Raw genomic sequence first — 14860 nt, forward strand, 5'->3', positions numbered from 1 at the left:
CACAAACCTGTTCTTACAAATATTTTCCCAAGTCAATGCACTTAAGATAAGAGCACTATGCACAAGAGAAGCGGCAATGTTTTTTTATCTTCCTGTTTTCGAGTAATGCGTGACAGAATAGCAAGACGCGTGACAAGTATGGAGTATAAGATATCATTTATTATATCTATTTGTGAATGTATTTTTCACGCAGAGGGATGACCTTCTGAACTGGTTGGCTTCTGTACATCTGGACCTGAGAGATTGGACAGCACTGAACACCATCGATCCAAAGGACATGATAGTGCGGTGTTCCCTTGACTTTGGTGTACACGTGATCATTGCTATAAAACTATACGATGAAGTTTTTGCCAGAAAGAAACGGCAGATTTATGTAAGTAATCGATACATTTATTGTAAGAGCAATGTGTTGCCAGTTGCTTGCATTGGTTGTGGTGGTCACAGTGTTTATTATGGGTGCGGATGACGTGTACTTCTGGCAGAAAAAAAAACACTGACCTGCACCGCAAATGCACATTTCCTGTCTGGTACGGTAAGGCAATTCTGAGTAAATGGGTAACTTTATAGCCTTTTTGAACTTCGACAAGAAGGAACATTTAAATACAGTTTGTAACATAAAGTATCATTATAGTTGTCTCAAAATTTTCGCTCCACGCAAATATTTGCTGTACGTTGCGCTCCACAAAAATTACATGTGGCTAATCACACAAGTCAGTTGTTAATAATCATTCTACGAATTAATAAATGACATTACAAAAACACCTAAAATATGTGAAAGCTCAGGATACAAATAAAAGCATTTTTGCAAAAAGAGTGACCATGAACGGTTGTGCCAGTTCGAGAAACCTGTGTTGGTTTGACGACTAGAAACTTGATGACCGTTTACTTCGTGATGTCAGTTCACATAAATACCACCAGATGGTTAAAAGTTTTTAGCAGCCTCCTTCACGGCGTCTCTAATGCCTCATAATTGTTAATTATATTTTTACTAATATTACTGAGAACTGGTATTATTGATAAAAACTGAGATCACACAGGGAGGACGCCTAATAAAAGTGTGCCAGATAAGAATTAAAATGGCTATTTGAGAACGTCCACACATGCGCCATACAGTGTGTTGGTCGAGAAATCTCGTTAACGAAAGCGAGAATTGAAACTAAAAAAAAATCCTCGTTCCGCTTGAGGTAATATTAATTAATATGTACATTATGCCAGTGTTGCTATAACGAGACAATTTTGTATGAATAATGTAAGTGACATGTGGTAACATAGAAGTCATGATCTCCCTATCATGAACGGGATGACTTGATTTCTATGGTCATGGTGTACACAAAATGGCTACGCTACCTGGCTTGATATATTAAGTGATATGCGAGATTCAACGTCCCAAAACCATCACATGATTATGAGAGATGCTTGTAGAGGGCTCCGGAAACTTCGACCACCTGGTGTTTCTTAAAGTGCACCTGAATCTGGCACATCAGCCTACAGCATTTTCGCCTCCATCAAAACTGCAGCCACCGCAGCCGAGATTCCATACGTCGTGGAACCACGGTGCGCATTTGGTTCTACAGTGGTGTCGACTTTCAAGGTAAACACAGCTCCACCGGGCAGCTCTCTGCCGACTGCTAGTGCAGTCAGCAAAGTCGCGTATCGAATCTAAGCGGCACAGGTGCACACAGACACGTCGGTTTTGCTGTACTACAGACAAGCAAGATCAGCGCTTTGCTACTTCAGAAGAGCGTGCTACAGTGATGCAGCAGACGACATAAAGCTTTTCTCACGTGTCCGTGTGCGCATGCGTCCCTACGCTGCGATGCACCGCCAAGAAGACACAGTGGCGCTGCGGGGAGTGCGGTCACACAGTAAAAATTTTTACACCCAAAAGGGTGTAAAAAGGGTGCTTTTACGAGAAAGCACCCTTTGCAACACCCTTTAACACCCATAAATGGTCGATTGAAAAAAAAGCACCCATTTGTTTGGGTGCTTGCCTCGATAGCACCCTAAAATAGGCTCTAAGGGTGTTTTTGGACCTGAGAAGGGTGTAGGTGATGATTCATCAGATGGAATATGCAGCATAAGAAGAACACATAATTATATTATTTGGTATTTTACGTCTCAAAAACCTCGATATGATTATAAGGGTCGTCGTAGTGGAAAGCTCTAGAGATTTTGACCATTTGGTGTTCTTTAATGGGCACCGATATCGCGCAGTGCACAGGCTTCTACCTTTTCGCCTCCATCTGAATTCGACTGCCACGGCCGGAATCGAACTCGCGACCTTCGAATTGGCGGCCAAGCAGCGTAGCTACTGCACGAATATGTGGACCTTGCGTTAAATGACGGCCTAGACTTAGAATGTGTGAAGGTGCTCTCCGAATAAAGCAGAATGCCAGCAGAAGCAAATCGCGTTTCATCTATAATGGCAATTAACTGCAATCCACGTTACGAAAGCTCACCTTAGCGTTGGTTATAAGCTACATGTTTGCTGTGGATTAAACACAGGAACATAATGTTCGCCCGAGTATGGGTGTGTGTGCGTGAGCCTGCGCATGTGTTCGCGTGTAAGCGCGATTGTGTGTACACCCGTGCATGTGTGCGTGCGCGTGTATGTGCGAGTCCGTGCTTGTGTTAAGCGTGCCTGTGCACATGTGTACGCCCATGCATGCGTGCGTTTACGGTCGCGTGTGTGTGTTGCCGTATGTTTGTATACGTGTATGTGTGTGCGCCTGTGAATAAGTATGCGTGTGCATCAGCCCGTGCGCCCTCAAATTTCGTGTGTGTGTGCGGGGGGGGGGGGGCACTGCTTCTTAGTGTTTAAGGTCCCACACCTGTTCAGACTGGGAGTCTATATGGGAGGTGGCTTAAGAAATGGCGGTGGTCAAGGCACTGTACACTAACTATTCAGTACATGGAAAACAGCTGAACATTTTCGTGCCTCATCATTGCTTACGAACTTGCTGTGGTAACTGATTAGCTCCGTTGAGGCGCTTCTACGCTCGAAAACGTGGGTTATGACCAATTCACACGGAAAGCTGTCACTGCACTTATGCACAACCATCGTTTATATTAACAACGTTTAACAAGAACGTGCACTGCCTTTGCTACAGGTGCTTAGCTAGCTCATTGGGCAACCATATGGAATTATGTGCTGATCATGTGGTCAGCAAAAAGTTTGTTATAACGACCTCGGCACGTTTCGTGGTGCATGACAAGCCTTCTAAACATCCGCTACAGTGGATTAATTTGTTCCAGCTTCGACTACGCATTCAGTGTTTGCGGCACCATACGCGGAATAGCCGGACACAGACAATGCAAAAAGAAATTTCTCTGGAATAAGGTGTAGCGATGCTCTCCCGCTAATGCCACCGAGGACGAAATAGTTATTGTTTCTGGTCATTCCATGGTGCACTTTGTTTTGCGCAAGTTTTGCTTCACTATTTTTTGCCCACTGCAATCGCATTCCGTCAAAATACTCAAAGAACCCGAGGCTGGTAAATAACCTGCGTCGCTGTGCGACTGGCTGGAAGAAGAGTGGCCGTTTACAAGGAGTCATTCCGCGTTGAACGGCCGTCCGCCGTATGCGCCATAGCGTTTGCCTTTCGGCGCCGTCTTGGCGGGTTTGCCGCTCCTTCCCCCCCCCCCCCCCCCCCCGCTCAACCCGGCCAACGTCAACGGCGGCGTAGATAAGCGAAGAGTTGCGTCACCGAACACCTGCGTCGAGACAGCTGCGGCGCCGCCACGCCGCCGCCAGTGCCTCCTCCTTCTCTCTCTCAGTGTTGCCCTTTCTGTCTCATCAGTCTTTCAAATGCGTTGCGTTGGTCGGGGGTCTTGGTCGCTGTGTGTGTTCTAGCGAACAGGCGCATATTCAAAGGTGGTCACGCATGACACCGTGTTCGAAGTGACGGTCGGATTAAGGAATATTCATGGAGTGGCGGACACAGACAACGTGGGCCTGTTAACGGTGAGTGTGCTGTTTTCGTAGGTAGTAACCATACAGCGCTAGCTGGGCGCCTGCAGCAGCTCTGCCGAAGTAGGCTGCCAGCCATTTACAACAGCATGCGTTCGCGGGCCTGTTGCAGATGCCCGATTAAACGTAGGACTTAACGAGTTCACACTGCTATGCGCGATGTTGTGTAAGTGCCTGCATCACTCATACAGTGAGTGATGTGATCACTTAACAAGGGCGGGATTAGTTGCTGATCGCACATTGTCTCTACACTGCACAAAGTGATTGATATTGTTTTAAGATGTGCTTTGGGCTACATCGTAATAACATTTCTATTAATACTCAAATGTGCAACGTGCTTCTGTCGGTGCACACGCAAAAAAGAAAGAAAAAGCAAAAATTATGTACAGAGGCGCACTGTATGAAATGGCTTTTTTTTTTTGCTTGAAGACGGTATAGTTGGAGGTGCTGATATGCCGCGATGCTCCCAGCACGTGCGCCTCGGTCTTTTAAGCTATTTAGGACAAGTGCCACCAGCAACAGGGAAAGATCTAGCAGACTTCGCGTTGTTGTGGCCATCGCCGTGCGTTGTTTTTCCTCGTTTCTGTTTGCTGTTTTCGTGCTTCGCTTTCATCTGCGATAGTGTTCGGCATTATAACAGAATCGAGAGAGTATACGTGACTGTTGGAGCTATGTGCGGTTGCTCTAGCATAAGTCATGGCTGCTGCAACGTAGTCGGCGTCCGCGCGCGTTGGTGTCGTTCGAGTGCTCTTACTTGCGTGATTGTGTTTAACTGAGTATTTAGGCACGGGTTACGTTTGCCAATCTCGTAGTCAATAATCGCTAATAGCGTGCCCCTGATTGCCATCAGAGGATGGGCTTGGTTGTCGAAATATGCCAGACGCTTTTTCTAAAAGCAAGCTTTGAATTTTTTTTTAAAAGAAGTACTTTCATACGTGCAAGGCAGTGCCTATTGCAGGCCCGCAACTCTTTAAAAACTGGACGAGCTATCACATCTTTTATCAAATTACAATGAATTATATAAGATGATTGAATTATAGATGACGAATTTCTGTGCTAGATTAGGTGCACAAAACACATGTTCGCAGCCCTACGTATAGAAAGCAGGCAAATAGGAAGCACAGCGTCAAATTTGGATTAGATTCCATTGACGGAGCGTCTTGTGAGAGTAGAAAGAACGAGAAAATTGTTCATTTTTGATGCCCTTATAGAGGCAGTCAGAATTGCACTGATTGGTGACTTGTAACAATTCCTCAGATTGTTAGAGGCGTGATTTAAGTAAGTCTTTTACTTTTTTTTTTGTAGACCTCTTCGCTAGTGCCACGCCCAAGATCATTTGTTCTCATGTAAAAGAGAAAGCAGAGATGTCTTCACTGTTTGTACATGAAGAGGTAAGTTTCTTGTGCGTTTTGATTAATGCTACATGTTCTAAACGTTGTACTTTAAGAATTGTTTTTCACACTGGCTGACTACCCTAGAAGGAATTTGATTCTTAAGTGAGTTCAGGCTTTCGTAAGTGCCATTTTTGAGCTGTAGTCTTACACTTCACCTCATTTCGGGAATTCGCTGTATGCTTGAAAACTCTTATCTTTATCATACGAAATTATTGGAATGTATGGGTTGTATGCTTCGAGTTCAGTGTAATGTCAATTACACGCCATTTCGAAGGATACACACTACACATTCTTTATATATGGTGCTGCCAGAACAGCACGAAAATTTTTTTATGAGAAGTCATATTTGCTCTTATTACAGGATGAGAGGGTGCCGCTGACGTCCTGCGTAGTCTACCCTGGACCCAGCCTAGAGCAAGCCTACTTCCTGAACCTCCACATGGATAACCGAAAAATCTTCCGTGTCAGTAATGATGAAGAAGGAAGGAGTGACAGCACTGATGAGTTGATTTTTTTTAATTTTCAACATTGTCTACGGCCGCAAGGCCTTTAACAACCACCGTGATTGAGCGGCTTTTTCTCGGCGTGAGTTTGGAGTTTATCAAAGCAGTTGTTCAGGCAGTACGGCACTGAAAACTTTAGTGTCACAATGCCTGAACAACTTTCTCTAGTGGGGTCATGGTAGATGAACAAATATTGTTATTTGTGTAAGTTATTTTGCTTAAATATAGCTGGACCATTCCATGCCAAACGTCCCAGCCACTTTGGCGACCATCTGAATTGTATTTGAAAAAAAAAAATGTGCTGACTTACTGCGTTGAAAACGGTGAACTGCTAGAATACTTCAGCGAGAAAAAAAGTTTTGTTCATGTGGCTGGCTTATAACTTCCTGGCATAATGCCGTCTGTGTGCTGTTTGTGGAAAATTTTGTTTTAAAACTACCGCTTATTTTTTCTAAAGCAAATTCGGTCTACCTGTTAAGTAAATGTGCTTCTGTAAGGTATTTGAAGCTCAATAATAATATTGCAATTTTTTTGCCACATTCGCTTCCAAGAATAAAGCCAAAATGTGTTATGTTTGCATTTTGTATGGCAATATTGCACTTTGTATGAATATCTGAGCAGTGAATACTTACTCCACAGAAGGTATATTCTGAGGAAAAAATATCTTTATACCTCTCAAGCTGCTGAAATATACGAGAAAATATCACGAATTTCACAAAATCGTGATTTTTGTCCGTATTGAGATGCAATTTGCTCCATGTTGTTATACAATGAAAACTCATCATTATACCTAAACTGTAAGAAAATGAAATTCTTTTCTGTAATAAAAATCTTATCGCAAAAAGGACAGGAAAGAGCACTGTCAACTGAATTTTATTGAAGGTGCTACGAGCGTTTTTATACTGAGCACAAGACCAGGGCTCATCTGCAACAACACATGTGTGACCATGACAAAATAATTTTAACCGAGAAAAGAATACTCTTTTTCGGAAAAGATAAGTGAAGGTGTACTGATGCATTGATCCTTGGCCTTCCTGATAAAGAGTTCTAAAATCTCTCATTTTTCTGCTTGCTTTTTTTTCAAAAACCGTGTTTTATGAAACCTAGGACCACACTTGCATTCTTTACGGTGTCCGGCCATGAGACTACTATAGCCCTCCTTAACATTTGAAGCATGCTGTCTTGCTTGATCATTGAAGCATTGCCCAGTTTGTCCCATGTTTACTTTTCTACGTGTTAGCGGTATCTCATACACATTAGATTGGCATTCAGTAAACCTATTCTAGTGACGAATGGTGCAAGATTGACTATTCCTGTTGCTGTAAGTACATGCACTTTTGAAAGCTTGCAAGGGGTGGAAAACAACAATGTCATATCTGCTGGCTCTTTTCCTAAAATTGTGAGACACCTTATGTACGTAGTACCGTGTGACATGCAAAGGTGATTGGTCATTCTCTTTTTCTTTTGGTCCTGTTTCATTTAACTTTACTTTCTGCAGGAGGGTTTCGCAAACAAGTGTGATGATGCTGTTGGGGTATTGGCTGGTGCTATCAGCCCAGGAGTCCTAAGAATGTTCTGCCTTTTGATAGTGGGCATTCAAAATTAATAGGAAGAGGAATTGATACATGTATTCAGGCCTCCCTTCAGAAGTCATGTTAGCACAAGGGTGAGGTCAGGCTTAAAAACCAGATTAAAAGACTAAAAGATGCTGGGCATCCCAACAGAATCTTCACACCCGTTTGCAAAACCCTCCTGCAGAAGGTAAAGTTAAAGAAGACAGGACCAACAAAAAACAATGACCAAAATCTTTGCATGTTATACCACATCACGTGTCTCACAACTAGAAAAATAGCCAGCAGTTATGATATTAGCGTGCTGTTTTCCACCCCTTGCAAGCTTTCAAAAGTGTGTGTACTAAACAGCAACAGGAATAGTCAATCTTGCCCCATCCGTCACGAGAATAGGTTTACTTAATGCCAATTTAACGTTTGTAGAAATATTTTTTATCAGGTAAACCAATGATCAGTGCATCACTACACGTTCACTTATCCTTTCCGAGAGGGAGTATTCTTTTCACAGTTAACATTATTTTGTAGTGCTCACACGTGTCGTCGCGCATGAACACGGTTCTTGTACTCCGTATAAAAGCGCTCGTAGCACATTCATTAAATTCAGTTGACAGTCTGTGCTCTTTCCTGTCCTGTCTGTCTCTTCCTAAAGTTGTCGCGCGGTGACTAGCACACAACCACGATGAACCAACTCTCCCAAATTAAGCTCTAGTTACATAACACGTAGACTGAGTTTCGTATGGAAAGAAGGAGCGGTGCTTTTAAAATAAAATTTTTCACATACAACACCTAGACGGCATTCCAGAAAGTTCAGAAGGCAGCCACGTGACCAAATATTTTTCCTCTCCTAAATATTCCAGAAGTTCACTATTTTCAATGCAGCACGAGTTTTTTGAATACATTTGAGATGGTTGCCAAAATGGCTGGGACATTTGGCATAAAGTGACCCAGCTGTGTCATTAGCCATAATTATACATTACCTCTTTTGTTTTTTGTGTGTCCTGACTCAGTTTTGTGTTCGTTTTTAGCATATTGTGTTTCTGATCATTGTATTGGTTTCTTAAGTATTCGCTAAAGTTATATGTGCGAAAACTCGTATATGTTTCATCTACATCATTTCTCATAACCAATTGTTATACATGCAGGAATACAAAGCTTAAACCACTGTGATTGTATACATTTGAAAACACTATCCATATATATTTTTGTGTGCATCACTTCTTGGGAACGATTGTATACATGAAGGCGTATGTAGTGAAATCATGGTGATTGTATATATTTGAAAGAATCAGAAGTATATATTTGCCTGTATTTCATTCCTATTAACCGATTGTGTACACGAAGGAGTATTAAACTGGAAACCACTCGGATTGTAGATACTTGAAAGAATTATAGGGATATATTAGCGTGTATTTCATTTGTAGTCTCTATGTACTTGAAGCAGTATACTAAACTGAAACCAGTGTAATTGTATGTTGCAAAGAATTGTCAATAAAGTGAAACTGAAAAAATATGATAAACATTTGAGGTGTTGCATGTGTAGTGTACGTATACATGAACGTATATCTGGTGAAAAAGTTGTGTGGCAGAAGAAAAGTTTGTTTTATTTGCCTATTAAATAAACGCAATACGCAAGGGCAGCAAGGCTTCATTTTCTGTAGCGCGCATTGTGCATATACTGTGAAGTATATATAGATCCAGCACAAGTTCATACACGATTGTACGCGTTTATATTTTTGCCCACACGCAATGAATGGAGCTCGACAGGTGGTGCACCATCGATAATCAGGACCACTTTCTTCAAGTAGTGTTTAATCAGTGCATGCTGATATCTATTGGTGGCAGTATTCGCCACCCCTGCCATGGGCACTCAACACCCTTGTGCACCCCTCTCGCACCCTCCTCAGAGGGTGCTAAAAAAGTGATGGACATCGAAGGCACCCTTCCTTAAGGGTGTTTTTTAACACCCTACAGTTTTTTTACATGTACACCCTATTCTAAGGGTGCATAGTAAAGCACCCTTTTTGGAAGGTGCTGAATTAACACCCTTAGGGTGTCGTCCACGGGACAAGCTCATTTACACCCTTCTGGGTGTAAAAATTTTTACTGTGCACAATAAGCGGTGTTACCTTTTACAGTGGACTTATCTGCACCCGTGTGTGCTTCCTCTGCTTTCTCCGCAGTGCTGCACTAACACACGCCGTTTTCAGGCGTGGGATAGAGGTCTGTTATGGGACCCACAGCATGCATAACCGCCATCCGCTTGTCAGCATTACAACGAGAATTTGATGAGATTATGACCGTATATGTTACAACCGACATAAAGAAAACGATGACCTAGCTTCTGAGTTTCATTATTCTCATCGTCAAGACACTTGGGGTTTATTGAGTACAATGTGACATCTACAAGCTGTTCCTGTCCTAGTTCCGAGTATATCTCTCTGTTCACATCCTTTCATGTATCATTAGGGGCGGTCATGTTACGCACTGGCCCAAGCATGTCATTTAGGCCACGCTTTATCGTAATTTTTTTTAGAATTTGTCGACATTGTTTTGCTGGGGAATGTGCAGAGTTTTGAAAATGCTACGTCACAAGTAGAATTTCTAGCCTACAGCCGGCACCCACGACAAAATCCCGCAACTTGCTGTAGTCGGAGCCCAAATTAATTTGAGCATGGTAAAATTTGTTGCCAGTTTCCAATGAAGCTGAAACTTGTTCTCTACTTTATCAACATTACTTCTATTCATATACATATGAAACACTAATTTTGTTTGTTTTCGCTTAAACATTCCCCTGATTGTGTCAGAGAAAATAAGCAGTGGTTTAACGGCCAATAATTCTGATCTGTATTCGCCTTTAAGAAGTAATGAAACGATAAAAAATTGAACGGAAACCACGATGGTAATTGTGTTTATTTCTACAATGAATATTCTGACTTGACAGTATACGCCCAGTGTTGTAATAAGAACATTTTTTTATCTTCTGCTTTAGTTATACACTTGTGGTATATAGAAACCGAATATCAAGTCATGCATTTCTACATTTCATAGAGAAAGTGCACCTTATTTTCTTTGAGAAAAAGGGACAACGTTATGTCTCTGAATTGGCAGGAAATTGTGATTAATATTTGCGATTTAAATACTAGACACTTTCATGGGAGAAGCACCGTGTTAACACCTGAAAAGTTCAACAAAACACAAAGCAGAAAGTTATGACCTGGCTTCTGCGGAACTTGGCAGGCATAACAGGTGTTGATTGTCTGCAAAGCAGTGTATATATATGTTAACTGCTTCAAAATGTAAACCATGTACGCTGGTGCTGAACCAAAATAGCTCTTCTGAGTATTACAACCAAGTCTTTAGAAAGTTTTCGCAAGGATGCATTAGTGGCTGTTGCATCGAATTTATCCCTGTGTGGCCATTTTGGCGGAGCAAGCTCAAATGAAGAAGCTGTGCGCAGATGGATGCAGTAACCATGTGACTAAGACTTCCTTCACGCTGTGAACTGTTAAGGCACCAGGAAGCTGTCAAAGGAAATATTATAAACTGTTTTTTTGCAGATGGCTTACAGCGAAAGTGATGAACAGTGGTGGATAACAACGAGAAGCCTTCCCCAAAATGAGCTATTTGAGTTATACATACACTTCCTGAATTTGTACGGCTTCCATGATGAGATCGCTGTCAATCTTGCTGAATATATCAGCCTAATCGAGAGAACAAGTGAGTAATATATATTCTCTCACAGAAAGTATTCCAATTGATGGACTGAAAATATTATTTACAGATAACTGTGAGCAATAGATTGTCAAAGACCAAATAAGTATCAGACGGTGCTATGTACGATAGATGGGGCTTTATTTATTGGAATTTGCAATGATCTAATCTACGGTCCCTATTTTTCAACAATCCGATAATGCTTATTAAAAGGGCATATCTACTGATCAGCGCGCAGTGCCATTCACTGATTACTGTACATGGTGCCCCTTAAATGTGGTCGACAAAGTTGGATGCTGCCTTAGAACCAGCCCCATCTTCGTTTATTCATTTGTAGTTAGGATGCGTGCAGAAGCGGACACATGCAAAAAGAGTGCCAGAAATTGTTACTAATAATATTCTTTGAAGATAATTAAGAGCTGTTCTAGTGTATTTTAAGAGCTTAATAACTGCAGTAAATAAAGCTCTGAATAATTCTTGTGTGTCCTGCGAGAATTGATCCTGCCGAGTGGTTTTTAACGCCACGTGGCAAGAGCTCATCACCAAGGTGACGTGTATGATCACAAAAGTCAATTTCTACCTACTAGCACGTTGCTCGAAGGCTTCCCTCCCTCCTGTTTCAGTTCGTGGTCTGTTCGCTCCCAAATACATGCGCTTTGCTGATAAGCTAATTATCTGTGTGGTGGACCAAGATGATTGCGTTAAAGCATGCGATGACAAAGCTAGTAGAGCCGTGTTTATCGAAGACTACACTTACTGTGGCTGTGTCACGTGAAACCACGGTAATTACGAGTCCACTAAATAAAATTATACTAATAACATTAGCCATACAACTTCATGAAGGAAGACGTTCTGTAAAAAGTTAGTTTCTAGAAAAGCCAGAAATCAAATTACTGCTAATCCCTGCCCTGTCTCTTATCTGGTAGACATGAGCTGCCAGTCATGTAATTTGTTTTGCTATTGCATATTTGCACAGCATATTTTTTCCGTGGTTACCAATACAAGTGTTTCGCGTTGAATGTTATCCACGTCATCCCGCTGCTGTTCGGACATCGTAAACAACGAATTTCTCAACGGTGAAGTGTACCTCACAAGCTCGCGCACACAAAAAATAAACTTTCTCCGCAATAATTAAGAGACCACATGCATGCTGCTGCCATCAAGCAAGCACCCCGGTGACATTTGCGACAAGAATAGTCAGTGTTTACTTGTTTCTGGTGCCACAGTTTTAGTAATTTGTTACAGCAGAAGACTGACCATTTAGGTAAAAGTGACATGGCTGTACACTTGCCAGTTAGATGTATAAGAATAACAATAACCTCCCAAATGTGCTGCATGTGCATGCTCACTCGGCTCTCGAAGACAAATTTACTAGCGGCAAGAACACGTGCGAAATTCTGCGTGCGGCACGTGCGTAAAAAATGAGTTTTCTTCATTGGAGCACGGATGAAGATTATCATATTCACCATCTCTACGTTTGAGTTTGGCGACAACGCGCGCGTTATACGAAGTCCAAACAGCGCAAATCATTCAAGCATCCACTGTAGACAAAACCGTGGTCACTAAAGACACGTCGTAGCATCCATGCTGTTAAAAAGACGTGCGTGCAACCTACAGCAAAAGTTAACTTTGGACGGCTGAGCATCGCATATGCCATTAAAGATGCTCTGCTCGCAAAAGCAGTCACGATTAATGACGACGCTATTCTGAAGGCCCCCCTTTCAATAAGCTGCCTTGGCTGCTTTGCGCGTCACACGTACGGCACTTCGTGCTCGTTGCACTCCGAGGTCTGTCCGAGTTAGGTGAGTTACAGCCAAAAACGACCGCATTAGCGACAGTTCGGTGTCATTAGACAGCGTATGTTCTTCCCAGTACAACAGAACACATCCGAATCATGCGATGTTTGGACGATGAATTGACAGATGTTTACTGTAGTAAGATAAGAAATGACACAAATATATTGAATAATGCACCAATTTTATCGATGCATTCTTAACTATTTGAACTATGACACGAATGTCTTCTGTTTAAAAGGAAATGTGTTTCTTGTATATTGTAGTTGACAGCATCGCCCTCAGCAATAGTGCCACCTATTCCCCGGTTGTGGTTGGATCAATACAAGACATGGGGCAGCTGACAGCTCCGTACATAACCGGAGGTACGTGCAAATCTCTCAGCACCTACTTTGAAAACATCCACAGCTAGTGACCAGGAACGTAAGGGTGACGACAACACATTGCGCATTGTCTTTTCGTCTCCCATACTTCCTTGTTTCTTAGCCCTCAATATGTTTTTTTTACGTTTCCGTTTACCGACATGCCCCGAAAAATAGCAATGCTGATTTCTTACAACTCCTACGTGTAATTGAAACTCGCGCCACGTTTGGTGGGTGGCATCTGCAAACGCTTAAAAATCACAATCGACGACGAGAAATTGAACCTTTACTGTCGATGAAGTCGGTGCTCTAGGCTGAGCGATGCAAAGTCTACAGAGCATGACTGGAACTCAGACGTTTATACACGAGCGTGTTATTCTGTTGAAGCGCATTAAAAAATAGAAACAGCTGCATACCTGATTTTGGCAACAGAGAGAACTCGTGACGCAAGTTCTTGCGTGTTTTGTCTTTTCGTGAGTACCACTGGTTTTCATAGCAACTGCCATACTATACACTTGTCTTCTTGCGGCTTTCAGTGGAATGGGCCTCCGCTTTTGCCAAACACACCAACAATTCCTACCTGGGTGGCGACTCGATTATGTACACAGCGCACCCACTCTACACTGTCGCGGGACTGTTCGCAACTGTAGACGCAGGAGGGATTCGCTTCCTGATTGCATGGAGCCTGTTCAGACAGCTGGTGCCGTTTGCGAATCCGACGATCTTTCTGAACGACGATGCTTTAATCGACACTTGCTACACGGACGTGCAAAAAGTCATGAAGCTCGCATTTGCGGCCCCTTACTTGCATCACGGTAGGTGTGCTCCTTTGTTCTGCTGCTTTCGAGACGTGATTATGTAAACTCGTATATGAGAAACTAAGAAGAATGACACGATAGAAAGAACTACCGAATCACTAAAAACTTTTTATTTAAAAAATTTAGGTCTTCAATATAATTGTGCTGTCACGCAAGAGCAACAACTAAAAGAAATACCAAAGCAGGACATGTTTATTTCTTATGAGCAACCACCATAAGAAAGCAATTACTCTGACTACTTTCCAGCAAATCGGAAAGTGTCAGACTGACTGTGAAGGCGGGGTCATCAGTGGCAATGTTTCGTGTTAATTGTCATACCTCAGTATTGTGGACAAGCGCCCTCAACACAATGTAATACCTTTTAATCGGCAGTTCTGTCAACAACACATCAGCTCTCCTACCGGCCATCCTATTCTCCTCTGGCAGTAGCGGTTTTGTTCGTTCTTATTGTACCCCTAAACCCTAAACTTCTTGCGGTTATATATATATATATATATATATATATATATATATATATATATATATATATATATATATATATATATATATATATATATATATATATTTATAAATATATATATATATATATATATATATATATAAATATATATATATATATATATATATATAGTTTAATTACACCTTATGCGTGTTTCGTATTACTCGAGGAAAGATGATGCAATATTAAGGCAACCGTGATTGCGCAAGCGGATATTCTCATGTCGGCAGCAACAGGAT

At 41.9% G+C, this 14860-nt stretch overlaps 1 protein-coding gene and 1 long non-coding RNA gene across 2 annotated transcripts in view; both read left to right on the forward strand.

The window, feature by feature from the left end:
- The window catches only part of LOC119168528 (neprilysin-1), a 91305-nt gene that overhangs the window by 56863 nt on the left and 19582 nt on the right, over nucleotides 1–14860 (forward strand). The window contains exons 6-9 of the mRNA XM_075890196.1: nucleotides 194–373; nucleotides 10996–11155; nucleotides 13209–13307; nucleotides 13841–14119. Coding sequence (XP_075746311.1) covers nucleotides 194–373; nucleotides 10996–11155; nucleotides 13209–13307; nucleotides 13841–14119 — 718 coding nt within the window. The remainder of the gene's footprint in view (nucleotides 1–193; nucleotides 374–10995; nucleotides 11156–13208; nucleotides 13308–13840; nucleotides 14120–14860) is intronic.
- On the forward strand, nucleotides 3933–5948 carry LOC142803324 (uncharacterized). Its single transcript, XR_012894057.1, has 3 exons — nucleotides 3933–3964; nucleotides 5276–5361; nucleotides 5726–5948. It is a non-coding gene; the product is annotated as an uncharacterized LOC142803324 (long non-coding RNA).

The sequence above is a fragment of the Rhipicephalus microplus genome, chromosome 3 (assembly GCF_043290135.1).
Source record: "Rhipicephalus microplus isolate Deutch F79 chromosome 3, USDA_Rmic, whole genome shotgun sequence".
NCBI classification, from domain to species: Eukaryota; Metazoa; Arthropoda; class Arachnida; order Ixodida; family Ixodidae; genus Rhipicephalus; species Rhipicephalus microplus.